A 13,723-nucleotide genomic window follows, 5' to 3' on the forward strand; every position below is an offset into this window, starting at 1 on the left:
CTAAGATAGAAAAGACCAATCACAAGTGTTGAAAAGATATGGAGGAAGTGAATTCAACTCCTGAAACACTGGAAAACATAACCTAATGCAATCATTGTGAAAAACCACCTGGCATTTCCTTTGATTTTTAGAGATTTATTTTTTTTTTTAAAGACTTATTTATCACAAAGTCAGATATACAAGAGGAGGAGAGACAGAGAGGAAGATCTTCCGTCCGATGATTCACTCCCCAAGTGAGCTGCAACGGGCCGGTGGTGTGCGCCAATCCGAACCCGGGAACTCCCACACAGGTGCAGGGTCCCAATGCATTGGGCTGTCCTGACTGCTTTCCCAGGCCACAAGCAGGGAGCTGGATGGGAAGGGAGCTGCCGGGATTAGAACCGGTGCCCATATGGGATCCTGGGGCATTCAAGGCAGGGACTTTAGCCGCTAGGCCACGCCGCCAGGCCCAAAGATTTATTTTTTTAAAGATTTATTTATTTTTACTGGAAAGGTAGAGCTATAGGGAGGAGAGAGTTCTTCCATACACTGGCTCATTCCCCAAATGGTCAGCTGACTGGATCCAGAATAAGAAATTTCTTCTATGTCTTCCACGTGGGTCTAGGGTCCGAAGGATGTTTGCCATCCATCACTGCTTTCTGAAGTCATAAGCGGAGAACTGGACTGGAAGTGGAGCAGCTGGGACATGAACCATAGTCCATCTGTGATGTCAGTGCTGCAGGCAGAGGCCTAGCCTACTATGCCACAGCATGGGCCCCTTGGCAGTTTCTACTTTCCTATCCAACTTATCTACTCCTAGGTATTTAACTGATGCAGGGAAGGGGACAAGGCAGAGAGAAGCTGGGTCCACATCAGATTATCATTAAGAAAAAATATAAATAAAAATTATACAGAAAGAATCTAAATATCCACAAACAGCTTAATGAATAAGAACTCTTGGGGCCCAGCAATGGCTCGACTGGCTAATGTTCCATTGTGAAAGCACCAGGATTCCTTATGGAAATTGGTTTGTGTCTTGGCTGCTCCACTTCCCATCGAGCTCCCTGCCTGTGCCTGGAAAAGCAGTCAAGGACGGTCCAAAGCCCTGGGACCCTACATCCATGTGGGAAATATAGATGGAGGAAGCTCCTGGCTTCGGATCAGCTCAGCTCCAGTAGTTGCAGTTGCTTGGGGAGTTCATTGCGGACAGATCTCCCTCTCTGTCTCTCCTCCTCTCTCTGTATATCTGACTTTGCAATAAAAATAATAATAAAAAAATGATGCCTGATAGATAAGGATTAGATGCTAAGCAAACCTCGAGAATCAAGACTTTCACAAAATGACTTGTGGTGACAGTTTCACAAGTGTAGACGTCCAAACCTAGGGCCAGCATCATGGCATAGTGGACAAAGTCAGCATCCCATATGGGCACTGCTTCATGCTCCTGCTAATGGCCTAAGGAAAGTCACGGAACATGGCACAGGTGTTCAGGACCCAGAGGTCCATAGTGGAGACCCACCTGGTGCTCCTGCCCATTGAAGCCATCCGGGTACACTAGCAGCAGATGGAAGATAGCTCTCTGTCTCTCCCTCTTTCTCTGTTAACTCTTTCAAATAAGTAATTTAAAAACCATACCTTTTCAGTAAATATACTGAATGTCATTACGCCTCAGCAACACTGTTTTCTAAAAAGAATTCAAGGCAAAATGGAAACAACTGAAAACAGGCACAGGCAATTCAATAAAGGAATAAAAGGGGTCCCTGAGAAAGGCACAGAACTCAAGAATCGCTTTCCATGAACAAACTTTGTTTTGTTTTTATTTTTTAAAGGTTTATTTTATTTTTACTACAAAGTCAGATATACAGAGAGGAGGAGAGACAGAGAGGAAGATCCTCCGTCTGATGATTCACTCCCCAAGTGAGCTGCAACAGCTGGTGCTGCGCCGATCCGAAGCCGGGAACCAGGAACCTCTTCTGGGTCTCCCACACGGGTGCAGGGTCCCAAAGCTTTGGGCTGTCCTGGACTGCTTTCCCAGGTCACAAGCAGGGAGCTGGATGGGAAGTGGAGCTGCCAGGATTAGAACCGGCGTCCATATGGGACCCTGGGGCGTTTAAGGCGAGGACTTTAGCCGCTAGGCCACGCCGCCGGGCCCCAAAATTTGTTTCAAATTTAGAAATACATATTGAATAGCACATCACACATTGGAGCACACGGACTCAAAATGCCCAACATCATTTTAAAGATATTTTTCGGGCCTGGCACAGTAGCAGAGTGGCTAAAGTCCTCACCTTGCACGCACCGGGATCCCATAAAGGCACTAGTTCTAATCCTGGTGGCCCTACTTCCCATCTAGCTCCCTGCTTGTGTCCAGGGAAAGCAGTCCTGCGACCCTGTACCCACATGGGAGAAGAGGAAGAAGCTCCCGGCTCCTGGCTTCAAACTGGCACAGCTCTAGCCATTGTAGCCACCTGGGGAGTAAATCAGTGGATGGAAGATCTTCCTCTGCCTCTTCTCTCTGTATATCTGACTTAAAAAAAAAAAAAAGATATTTTTCAAGACTAGTCTAAGAAAAAAATCACTGCACTTTCTTTAAAAGAACAGACTTTGGGGGAAATCAGCAAAAAAAGAGTAAGGAGCATTAAAAATTTATTATTGGAAAACCAGAGTGACACAGAAAGATATCTCCCATCTTCAGCTTCCTTCCCCCAGTTGGCGGCAATAGCCAGGTGTGGGCAAGGACAGAGCCAGAGCCAGGCGCCAGGCGCTCCATCCAGCTCTTCCATTTGCACCTAGAAAGCAGCAATGGATGGCCGAATCCTCAGTCTTGCAACACCCTGAGTTCCCCTGGCTTTGTCCTGGTCCAACCCAGATCATGGCAGCCAATGGGGAGAGTGAGCCAGCAAATGGAAAAACTCTCCCTAGAAAATGTATCAAAATATTTTTTTTTAAAAAAGCAGCCCTCTGAAGTCCTGAATATGAATTGCAAGTCTCAGCAGTGATCAACTCAACAAATAGCCCACTCTAGCACCCAGAATGTGGCCTTTACATATCACGTGCCTTAATGATAGGGCTTCCTGAGAACAACCAAATCCACGATGAGGGTCAGAATTGAGTGGGATGCATTAGACAGCAAGGACATGGGGACCAGGGTCTCCTCAGAAACTGTGGGTCAACCAAATCCAGCTGTCAACTGAAAGACAATCTATCAGAAAGGATAACTGCAACCCCAACCCATCACATACTGACACTCATCATCACTTCTCCCTGTAAACACAACTTAATACACTTCACAATGTTAAAACTTTCCTAAAGCTAGAACGGAAATATCAAATCAACTGTTTTTAACAGTGCCCACCTAAATTGTCACATTTTCACCCATTATAAAAGGTTCATATTTGATGTTTTCTTGCTATTAAGCACTCTGAAAATTAAAATGCTCAGAATTGAAGAATTTATACCTTAAAAGCCAAAACAAAGATATCTGAATTGCACTCCTCAAAATTTTACTCTTCTGTTGCAACCTTAAACCATGCAAACCCTGCTTTAATTAAGGTATCCTCTATTAACAAAAGGAAGTCAAAGACTAGAGCTAAATATAAACACTTCATTGTCTTAACAATGAAATAAATATTTTCTGGGGGCACAGCGCAGTAGCCTAGTGGCTCGTCCTCGCTTTGCACAGGCAGGGATCCCACATGAGCACCAGTTCTAATCCCGACTGTTCCACTTCCCATCCAGCTCCATGCTTGTGGCCTGGGAAAGCAGTCAAGAACAGCCCAAAGTCTTGGGACCCTGCACCCGCGTGGGAGACCCAGAAGAGGTTTTCAGGCTCCTGGCTTTGGATCAGCGCAGCTCCAGCCACTGCACCACTTGGGGAGTGAATTAGTGCACGGAAGATCTTCCTCTCTGTCTCTCTTCCTCTCTGTATATCTGACTTTGCAATAAAAATAAATAAATCTTTTTAAAAAAAGGAATCTAAAACACCAATCATTCTAAAACAAAACAATCTTGGTATGTCTATAAACATCTAGATGGTAGATGGGAAGATTAACATTCTAAGTCCACTATCAGAATAAAATAACTACCAAGAAAATCAGCTGATTTTCCCCCAGCTACTTGGTGAGCCACTAAGACAATTTTCTTCCATATATGCATTTATAAATTAAGTATTTGATCAAAAAAGGCAATCTGTATAGACCTAATAAGTTTTACACAAGAATTATTTCGAAATAAGTTAACACAATTTTGTGTATTAAAAATTTTTTAAAGCAGTCTGGCATGGTAGCCTAGCAATTCAAGTCCTCGCCTTACACACACCAGGATCCCAAGCGGAAACCAGTCCTAATCCCAGCAGTCCCGCTTCCCATCCAGCTCCCTGTTTGTGGCTTAGGAAAGCAGTTGACAGCCCAAAGCCTTGGGACCCTGCACCTGCACGGGAGACCCAGAAGAAGCTCAGGGCTCCTGGCTCCTGAGTGAATCAGCGAACAGAAGATCTTCTCTCTGTATATCTGACTGTCCATTTAAAAAAATTAGACCTTTAAAAAAAAACTTCTAAAAGCAAAACTCCATTCCTCTAAATGCCACACAGAGAACTTGGACTGGCCAGTAATTGCAGTAATGAGCTCCGCACTGAGATGCCCATCAGGTGAGTATCTGTCAAACTCCCATTGCAGTGGCAATTCAGCTTCAGAATGCCAGCTTTCTGGTATCGCATCCCCTGCCCCGCCCCACAGGGATTGGCTAGAAGGCCCCGGCTCCTGCCCAGGCTTGGCTGCTGAAGCCACTGGGAGGGAACCAGCAGATGGAGGTGTTTTGGTTTTTTTTTTTCTGATTCTCAAATGAAAATAAAACAACAAAAGATTTAAAGATCACAGCTCAGAGGTTAAAAACGCTTTTTTTCTTCATCTTCAGGGTTTCATTCTTAAAACACATTTTCAGGAAAATTCACAGTCATGTTCTTAAACTGATTGCTGTATTTTACTAGAACAGCAAGGAAATTTGGCTTATCTTCAAGACCACTAAACCAAGCAACCATACACTAATCTTGTGAGACAGAACACTCAATAATAAAGCCGGAGAAATTACAAGCACTTACTGAAGAGCACACTCTCAGATCTGGCACCGGCCACACTCCTTGCACCCTCAGGCTCATCACCCAGCACTCCCCACAGTGCCCAAGCCAGACAAGCCAAACTCTCTGAGTTTGAAACAACCCCCACCAAACACACTGCAAAACCATCAACTGCAAGGTTCCTTCTAAGTTTCAGATTCAGAACTTTTGAAAAACAAACCTAATAAAATATTAAAAGTTTACAGGCCAGTCAAAAACTGCAGCCTCTTCAACTCCTCAGCTAACCACCCCTGAGGCCTCAAAACAAGGAATCGAAGCCACACTTCAAACACCGACACAAACATAACTCCCCCTCCCCCACACACACACACAAAAGGCTGGACACAGAACAACATGAAACAACACCACCAACACAAGACACACACACAATCAACGCCACAAGATTCTGAAAACAAGCCTGTTTGTTCTGGCCAAAAAAGGCTGTGATGGAGCAAGCATTCTTTCCCAGGGGCTCTCTCTGACTACCAAGTTTTCAGACACCAGGAACACTGAACACTACGCCAAACTTTACAATCCATCAGAGTACGCGCACAGTACACGCTTCTCAATGACTAGGGCTGTCTCCACATTACAGATGCAAAATTCTGCCTTCTTCCAGAATACACTTTCCAGCTACTAGAAAGTAAGATACCCCGGAGTCTGGAACGACACATGCCATGTTTGAAACTTACATTGTCTCTCCAGTCTTGGCGACATGACAAAGAAACTGATCCAGGACAGGACACACTTCCTTTTTACCCCTCTTCTCAAAATCTGGATAAGGGAAGAAAGAAGGAACGTTAGCGTTGTTTCTCCAATGTTCTCTGCAAGACAAACTTCGCCCCCCACCCCGACCTTTCCCTTGCCGAGGAAGCCATTTTTTAAAACATCAGCCTCTCAGAACCTCCCGGTTTTATTTTCAACACGCCACACTCCTCACGGGCAACAGGCAATCATCCCCCAAGGGGGAAGTGAACTTCCCAAGCCGCTCGGAACTCGGTTTCTGCAAGGGCGGCCCGGAGGAACGCCGACACCACAGTCCCCCGCCCCCATCTCTGGTTCAAATGTTTACAACCCTCAAGGTCCCACAAAACGGGTGCGCTCAGGGAAACCCACACTCCCCTGCCTCTGAAGAACTCACCAGCCACCCCCCATTACCCGTCCCCAGCACCTCCCCCCCCCAAAAAAGGGCGATCTGCGCGTCGGAGAACAATTCTCGAAATGCTAAAATCCTGGTATTTCCAGCGGGAGCCCCTCGCGTCCCCAACCTGTTGCTTGCAGGCGGACCCCACCACCACCAGCACCAGCACCACCTCAGGAGCTGGGCAGCCCCTGCCCCCGACAACTCCCGAGTTCCTCGACCACCCATCCCCGTCACCCCGCACCCCTTGGCCCCACAGGCCTGACGGAGCTCCGAGCCCAGCCCGCCGCCGCCGCCGGACGGGGGTCCCCTCCCCCAGCCCGCACGCCGGCGGCCGACACAAAGCCCGGGGCCGGGCGGGAGAGGCGCTGCCCACAAGGCTCCCCGCCCCTGGGGGACGCGGGAGGGGGATGGGGCCCCGGGAGCGCGCCCCGCACCCGGCCCCGGCCCTCGGGCTGGCCCGCACGGCCCCGGCCGGGCAGCACGGGGGGCAGGGAGGAGTGGGGACGCGCAGGGGGCAGCGGACACGAAGGGACGCGGGGGGCCACCACCCCCACCTTTGAGCGCCTCCTGCAGCCTCTCGACGTCCATGGCTTCCCGGAGTCCCTCGCAGCCTCCGCCTCACTCCGCGGGGCCTCCCCGGGGCCCGGAGCGTCTCCCCCCCACCCCCCCGGACGCCCGCCCCCTGCCTCGCACACACACACTCCGGCACGCAGGCGACCGGGGCGGGGCACCGAAGGGAGCCGGGGGAAGCGAGCGAGAGAGCGAGACGGACGGAGCGAGCACCTTCCCGAGCCGCCACCACTAGCCCTCCAACATGGCGCCCGGCACGTCACGCTACGCGCACACTCGCCGCCGCCGTCCTCGCGCGCCGGCCGGCAGGCGGAGTGCGCGTGCGCCCTGCGGCCGGCCACGCCCCGCCCCCAGCCGTGGCCACGCCCCTCCCTCCGGGGCCGCAGCCGGTGGCGGCTGAAGGGGCGGGCGGGGAGGCCGGGCTGAGGGTCGCAGGCCTCTGTGCCGGCTGTGCCACCTCAGGCTACTTGCTTCACCTCGCTGAGCCTCGTTCACCCCGTCCGCACACCCCGAGGGCATGCTCTGGTACGTTTGCAGCGACGCGTTGGAAACAGTCGGACAGATAATGCTGACAGCAGGAACACCTGCCTGCTCCGGGCGGTGGAGAGCCAGGCACCTTCTGCGAGCCGCTGGGATCCAATCCCAAGTCAGTTCTTCTACTCGTCGGGGCTCCCCGGCCTTGTGGCCCTGAACTCGCAGAGCCTCGGGTTTTTTCTCTTGATCGAGTGGGTGATTGGGAAGCAGCCGTGAGGCTCGAGCGAGATGACAAAACCCGATGCTGAGGGGTGCTGGGGCTATTTTTGTTAGGTTTGTGAGTACTGTTGAATTACATCAGCGCCAGGGGGAAGGAGGAGTGGCCGACGTTTCTCAGCCCTCCTGGCCCTGGTGCGGTGCAGATGGGGGAAAGCATGGTGAGGAGAGAAGCCAGGCGGCCAGGACAGATAAGGCAGCCCAGGAATGGCTGGCTGCCGACTGGCCAGCCCGCGGCTAGACGCCTCAGTGGTCCTCTCTGTGGAGCCTTTACAAGAAGATGTTCAGTAGTCCCCTCGTGGGCTCACAGCACAAAATCAGGACAGAGGTGCAGGCTGTTGCTTGTCTTAAAGGGGGGCAAATTTGGGCACATTTAAAAATAATGATAATAATAATAATAGTGGCTCTGGGCCTAGCACGTGGCTATTCCTCCCCTCGCAAGTCCCTGGATCCCATATGAGCATCGGTTCATATCCTGTCTGCTCCTTTTCCCACCCAACACCCTGCTTATAGCCTGGGCAAGCAGTGGAGGATGGCCCAAGTCCTTGGAGTCCCCTGCGGTCACATGGGAGACCCAGAAGAAGCTGCTGGCTTCTGGCTTCGGGTGGGCTCAGCTCCAGCCATTGTGGGCATTTTGGGAGTAAATCAGCGGATGGAAAATCTTTGTCTATGCTGAAATTTTACTGTCCGTTGACTTTGTCTTCAGACTCTCGTTGTTCAGAAGATGCGGGGTGGTATCGTCAGAGCCCCAGCTGCCGTGTGACATGCCCTGGTCTTAGCTGACTGTGGTCTCTCGTGCAGTGGAGGAGCCCGCATCCTCCCCTTGTGTATGCCTGTCTTGTTACTGGGGCAGGATACTAGCTGTACAATACCCTTGCTGCTAGCTCCGCATAAGTATTTAAATGTGACTTGCTTAAAATTCAGTACAATTTGGGGCCCAGCGGTGTGGCCTAGCGGCTAAAGTCCTTGCCTTGAACGTGCCCCGGGATCCCATATGGGTGCCGGTTCTAATCCCGGCAGCTCCACTTCCCATCCAGCTCCCTGCTTGTGGCCTGGGAAGGCAGTCGAGGACGGCCCAATGCCTTGGGACACTGCACCCGCGTGGGAGACCTGAAAGAGGTTCCTGGTCCCCGGCTTCGGATCACTGCGCACCGGCTATGGTGGCTCACTTGGGGAGTGAATCATTGGACAGAAGATCTTCCTCTCTGTCTCTCCTCCTCTCTGTATATCTGACTGTAATAAAATAAATCTTTTTTAAAAATTCAGTACAATTTAAAATCTAATTCCTGAGTTCTTCCGTAGATCCTTCCTTTGTAGAACCCAGGTCCTCAGTCACACGCGCCACATTTCAGGTGCCCAAGAGTCACGTGGCTGGCGGCTTGTGTATCACACATTAAAAAAAATTCCATGGTTTGGGCCTCTGTTGTGACACAGTGGCTTGAGCCTCTCCCTGAAGGGCAGGCGTGCCATATGGGTGCTGCTTGAAGTCCCAGCTGCTCCACTTCCAATCCAGCTCCTGGCTGATGTGCCTAGGAAAGCAGCTGAAAATGGCCCAAATGTTTGGGCACTGCACCCACATGAGAGATCTAGAAAAGGCTACTGGCTTCTGGCTTCAACCTGGCTCAACCAGGCCGTTTGGGGAATGAGCCAGCAGGTGGGAGATACTTCTCTCCTCCTCTGCCTCTCCCTCTCTTTATAACTCTGTCTTTCAAATACATGAAATAAATCTAAAAATCATGCCATTGTTGCAAACCGTACTATGGGGACTTTCCATTAGAGAACATGCTATGCAAATTTATTCCGCTTGCCTTTATCTCTTGTTACTCTTGGCTTTAAGTCAGGCTGGATTTCTTAGGGCTCTTAAGAACTCCCCTGGCTCTTCCTATTTCAAGGCCCGCACCTGTGGCATTTCTATTTGAAAGCAGTTCCTCTTTAAACCATCTGACTGCCTTCCTCATAACTCAGGTCTCAGCTTAAATAACACCCTCTGAAAACCTTTCCTTTGATTCCCTTAGGCTGTCATTGCTGTGTGCACCCCATCTCCTGTTACAGCCCTTATCCCTTGTTTGGAAATCAAGACTGTAAAGAGAGCGAGGATTAAGGCCGGTGGCAGGTTAAGCCGGAGCCTGATGGGCTGGCGGTCCATTGGAACACAGATTCCAGTCCAGGCTGCTCCACTTCCACTCCAGCCCTCTGCTAAGGCATCTGGGAAGGTGGCTCAAGTGCTTGGACCCCTGCAGCCCACACATGTGAAACCCAGGTGGAGTTCCTGGCTCCTGGCTCCTAGCCCTGGTCATTGATGCACTGGAAAGTGAACCAAGCAGTGCATGGAAGATCTCTCTCTGTGTTCCCCTCTCTGTAACATTGCTGTTTAAATAAATCAATCTTTAGAAAGGAAAAGAGGAGATGTGGCCAGTGGTGGCTGTTTGGCCTGCTGTTTAACACACTGCTTGGGATGCTCACATCTTCAAAGGAGTGCTTGGATAGAGGTCCTGGCTGCACTCTTGCTCATGTCCGCCCTGGAAGGTAGCAGTGATGGCTCAAGAGGCTGGGTGGTTTGAGGCCTCAGCTCACACACACACTCTCACTCTCTCTTGTTCTCCCCTCCCTTTCAAATATTTGTTTTAAAGAAAGATGTGACAAAAACATAAACTTACTTTGCTTCATCTTCCATAGATGGCTTCTCTAGCTTTGGATGTCCCAGTGTTTGTCATGTGAAAGCCTTCTAGTGGTGATAGCTCTTTTGGAGGAAACCACAATCGTGGCAGCCAGCCTCCACAGCTCTCCCTGGTGCTCCTGGCTTCCTGGGACTCGCTGCATCCCTGTGGAATCTCTCACACTGAATCGGAACTCTCCATGTGACCAATAAGATGAGGCAAGAGCGGTGATGTGGGGATTCTAAGATGAGGTCATAAGCAGCGCTGAGTCTTCTGTCTTACATTCTTGGGCTACTAAGGCGAGATCCTACCAGAATGCCCATCTGAACCGCATCCCAATCAAAGAAACATGTCAGATGTGCCTAAATGTCCTAAACCTCTGTTTCAGGATAACTTATTAGGTAGCAACATAGAACTAGTGCAACAAAGAAGAAACACTACCAGCTAATACCTATTAAATACTTTCTATGTGTCGGAGCCTCTTTGAGGCACATTATAAATACCAGTTCAATCCTCACAAATCTCCTCCAATGAGATGATACAATTAGCCCTTCTTAACAGAAAACAGGGCTGAGATAATGGGGCAGTAGGTTAAGCTACCCAGTTACAGCACCAGCATCTCATATCTTACCTAGTTCAAGTCCCAGCTGCTCAGCTTTGGATCAGCTTTCCTGCTAACATGCATCCCGGAAGGCTGCAGATGACAGTTTGAGTGCTTGGTCCCCTTGCTACCTGTGTGGGAGACTCAGGTGGGGTTCCAGGCTCCTGGCTTCAGCATGGTTCAGCTGCAGCTCTGGAGAGCATTAGGGGAAGGAGCTAGTGGATGGATAAAAGTCTGTCACTCTGCCTTTCAAATACAAATTGTTTAAAAAGACGTACAATCACTTGCCCACTATCGTGCAGCCACACCACACGGGCAAGTGACTGGCCCCTGACCCAAGGCCAGACTAGCCTCAGACCCCCAACCCTTCCTTGTCATCAAGAAGTCTGCAGCATGCCAGGAGACATTAAGATGCAGGGGTAGGCCCCGATGCAAGGTGGAAGGCACAGAAGGAACTCAGGTTTTCTAAGGTCTCCAGATTCCACAGGCAGGGATGGAAGTCACTTTTCCCAAGTCTCACTTTAAAGACCGGAAGGGATTTGTACCCAGGGAAAAGAACTCTCCCATGAGCACAGGGAATGAATTGACCTTCTGTGCACTGATTCTCCCCTGAGATGGCTACAACATTCAGGCAATGGCCAGGAATTCCATCTTTGTCTCCCACCCTGCTGCCAAGGGCACAGATGTTTGGGTCATCTTCTACTGCCTTCCCATGAGCCACAAGCTGAATCTGAAGTGTGATAGTCGGGACTCCAAAGCTCTACTGTGGGATGCTGGCATCACAGGCAACAGCTTAATCTGCGAAGCCAGCCCCTTCAAAGTGCTCTTTCCCTTAGTGGAGGGAACAGTGTTTCAACTACTACAGTGAGAAAGATCTCTGATCTGCTGGTTTACTCCCCAAGTGGCCGCAACAGCTAGAGGTGAACCAATCCAAGGCCAGAAGCCAGGAACTTCTTCTGGGTCTCGCATGTGGATGCAGGGGCTCAAGGCTTTGGGCCATCCTCTACCACTATCCCAGGCCATGAGCAGGGAGCTGGATGGGAAGTGGAGCACCCGGGACATAAACTGTACCCAAATGGTATCCCAGGTATGCAAGGCAAGGATTTAGCGACTAGGCTATCATACTGGGCCTTTGGCTTTTCTTAAAATAAATTAATAATTAATTTATTTCAAGGCAGGGTCACAGAGGAGAGGGCGATAGAGATCATCCATCCACTGGTTCATTCCCCAAGTGGCTGCAGCTTCCAGGCTCTGCCAAAGCCAGGATCCTGGAGCTCCACCCGGATCCAGCACTGAGATTGTCTTCTACTGTTTCCTATGTGCCTTATTAGGGAGCTGGATTGGATGTGGAGCAGGCAGACTTGAACCAGCGCCCACATGGGATGATGTCATCCTCTGTAGGTGTCGGCTTAACTCATTGTGCCACACTACCAGTCCTGGAGCTTGCCTTCTTTTTAAAAAGATTTATTTTTATTTGAAAGGCAGAATTACAAAGAGAAGAAGAAAGAGCTGTTTCCTCTGCTGGTTCATTCTTCAGATGGCTGAAATGGCAGGAGCTGGATCAGTCCAAAGCCAGGAGCCAGGAGCTTCTTTCATATCTCCCAAGTGAGTTCAGGAGCATAAGGATCTGAGCCATCTTTTACTGCTTTCCCAGGTTATAAGCAGGGAGCTGGATCAGAACTGGAGCAGCTGGGGCATGAAGTAACGTTTATATGGAATGCTGGTGCCTCAAGTGGGAAGTTTAAACTACTATGCCATGGCACTGACCCTTAGCTTGGCTTCTTAAAGAAATAGGAAGCAAACCAGCATGGATGGAAATGAATGGAGTAGGAAACAGTAAGTCAGGATGAGGCTGTCAGGGCTGGTGCCGTGGCTGAAGTCCTCTCGCCTTAAACACGCTGGCATCCCATATGGGTGCCAGTTCTAATCCCGGCAGCCCCACTTCCCATCCAGCTCCCTGCTTGCGGCTTGGGAAAGTAGTCGAGGATGGCCCCAAAGCCTTGGGACCCTGCACCCGCATGGGAGACCCGGAAGAAGTTCCTGGCCCCTGGCTTCAGATTAGCGCAGCACCGGCCGTTGCGGTCACTTGGGGAGTGAATCAGCAGATGGAAGATCTTCTTCTCTGTCTCTCCTCCTCTCTGTAGATCTGACTTTGCAATAAAAATAAAATAAATCTTTAGAAAAAAAAAGATGAGGCCGTGGACATGGGTGAGAGGGAGAGAGATCACAGGGAATTTCTGAAACATTTGGCAAGAAGCATGGATGTTATTCAAAGAACAAAGGGGAACCACAGGAAGGCTTTTACCCATGAATTGGAAGTGGGTTGTGGTTTAGAGGGGGTCAGAGTGGATGCGGAGAGGCAAGCAAGGCCTTAGGGCCATCATCCAGGCCACAGATGGCAAGGACCGAGGCAGCAGTCAGGATCAACAGATGCCGATTCAGTGACTAGCCAGGTCCAGTTTACTGCGTTGGCTTCGGTAGTTGACCATCACTAGGCACTCAGAGGGTTTTGACTGCTACAGAAACTGGTGGCAGGAATGGGGTGGGGTAGTGGTGAGGTGACAATATAATGAGGAAGAGGAAAGACACAAAAATAAAGCCCAGGTTTAAGGGACTTTGGTGACATTTGCTCATCGAACAATGGAGCAGGAGGAGAGTGCCATGAGAGCATGATAAAGGAAGGGGGCTACCCTGGGCCATGTGCCAGTCAAAGGTCTTGATAAGGGAGCAAACACACCACCCGGGTGGGAATGGGAAAGCTGCTGAAGCCGGAGTCTCAGCTTCCCACCCGAGTTTCCCTAAAGCGATAAAGGACGCTGTTTGGGGAAGCGCCTGAGCGCCCTCATCTCACACTGACACACCAGGGTCGGATCTACAGCTCTCTGCTCCCAACCCCAGCTTCCTGTTCCTGT

At 50.2% G+C, this 13,723-nt stretch overlaps 1 protein-coding gene across 2 annotated transcripts in view; it reads right to left on the minus strand.

Moving 5' to 3' along the window:
- PPP4R2 (protein phosphatase 4 regulatory subunit 2) overlaps nt 1-10,379 on the minus strand; it is a 47,615-nt gene extending 37,236 nt beyond the window's left edge. The window contains exons 1-2 of one of the 2 annotated variants that reach the window (XM_058678500.1): nt 10,211-10,379; nt 5,782-5,863 (exon numbers count right to left, since the gene is read on the minus strand). In XM_058678500.1, the coding sequence (XP_058534483.1) occupies nt 5,782-5,863; nt 10,211-10,220 (92 nt within the window). In that variant the 5' untranslated portion in view covers nt 10,221-10,379. Of the gene's footprint in view, nt 1-5,781; nt 5,864-6,787; nt 7,086-10,210 lie in introns of those variants that run through there. The other variant, XM_058678499.1, reaches the window with a different exon arrangement.
- Nucleotides 10,380-13,723: the final 3,344 nt, after the last annotated feature.

This window comes from Ochotona princeps, chromosome 21, assembly GCF_030435755.1.
Source record: "Ochotona princeps isolate mOchPri1 chromosome 21, mOchPri1.hap1, whole genome shotgun sequence".
Classification (NCBI taxonomy): domain Eukaryota; kingdom Metazoa; phylum Chordata; class Mammalia; order Lagomorpha; family Ochotonidae; genus Ochotona; species Ochotona princeps.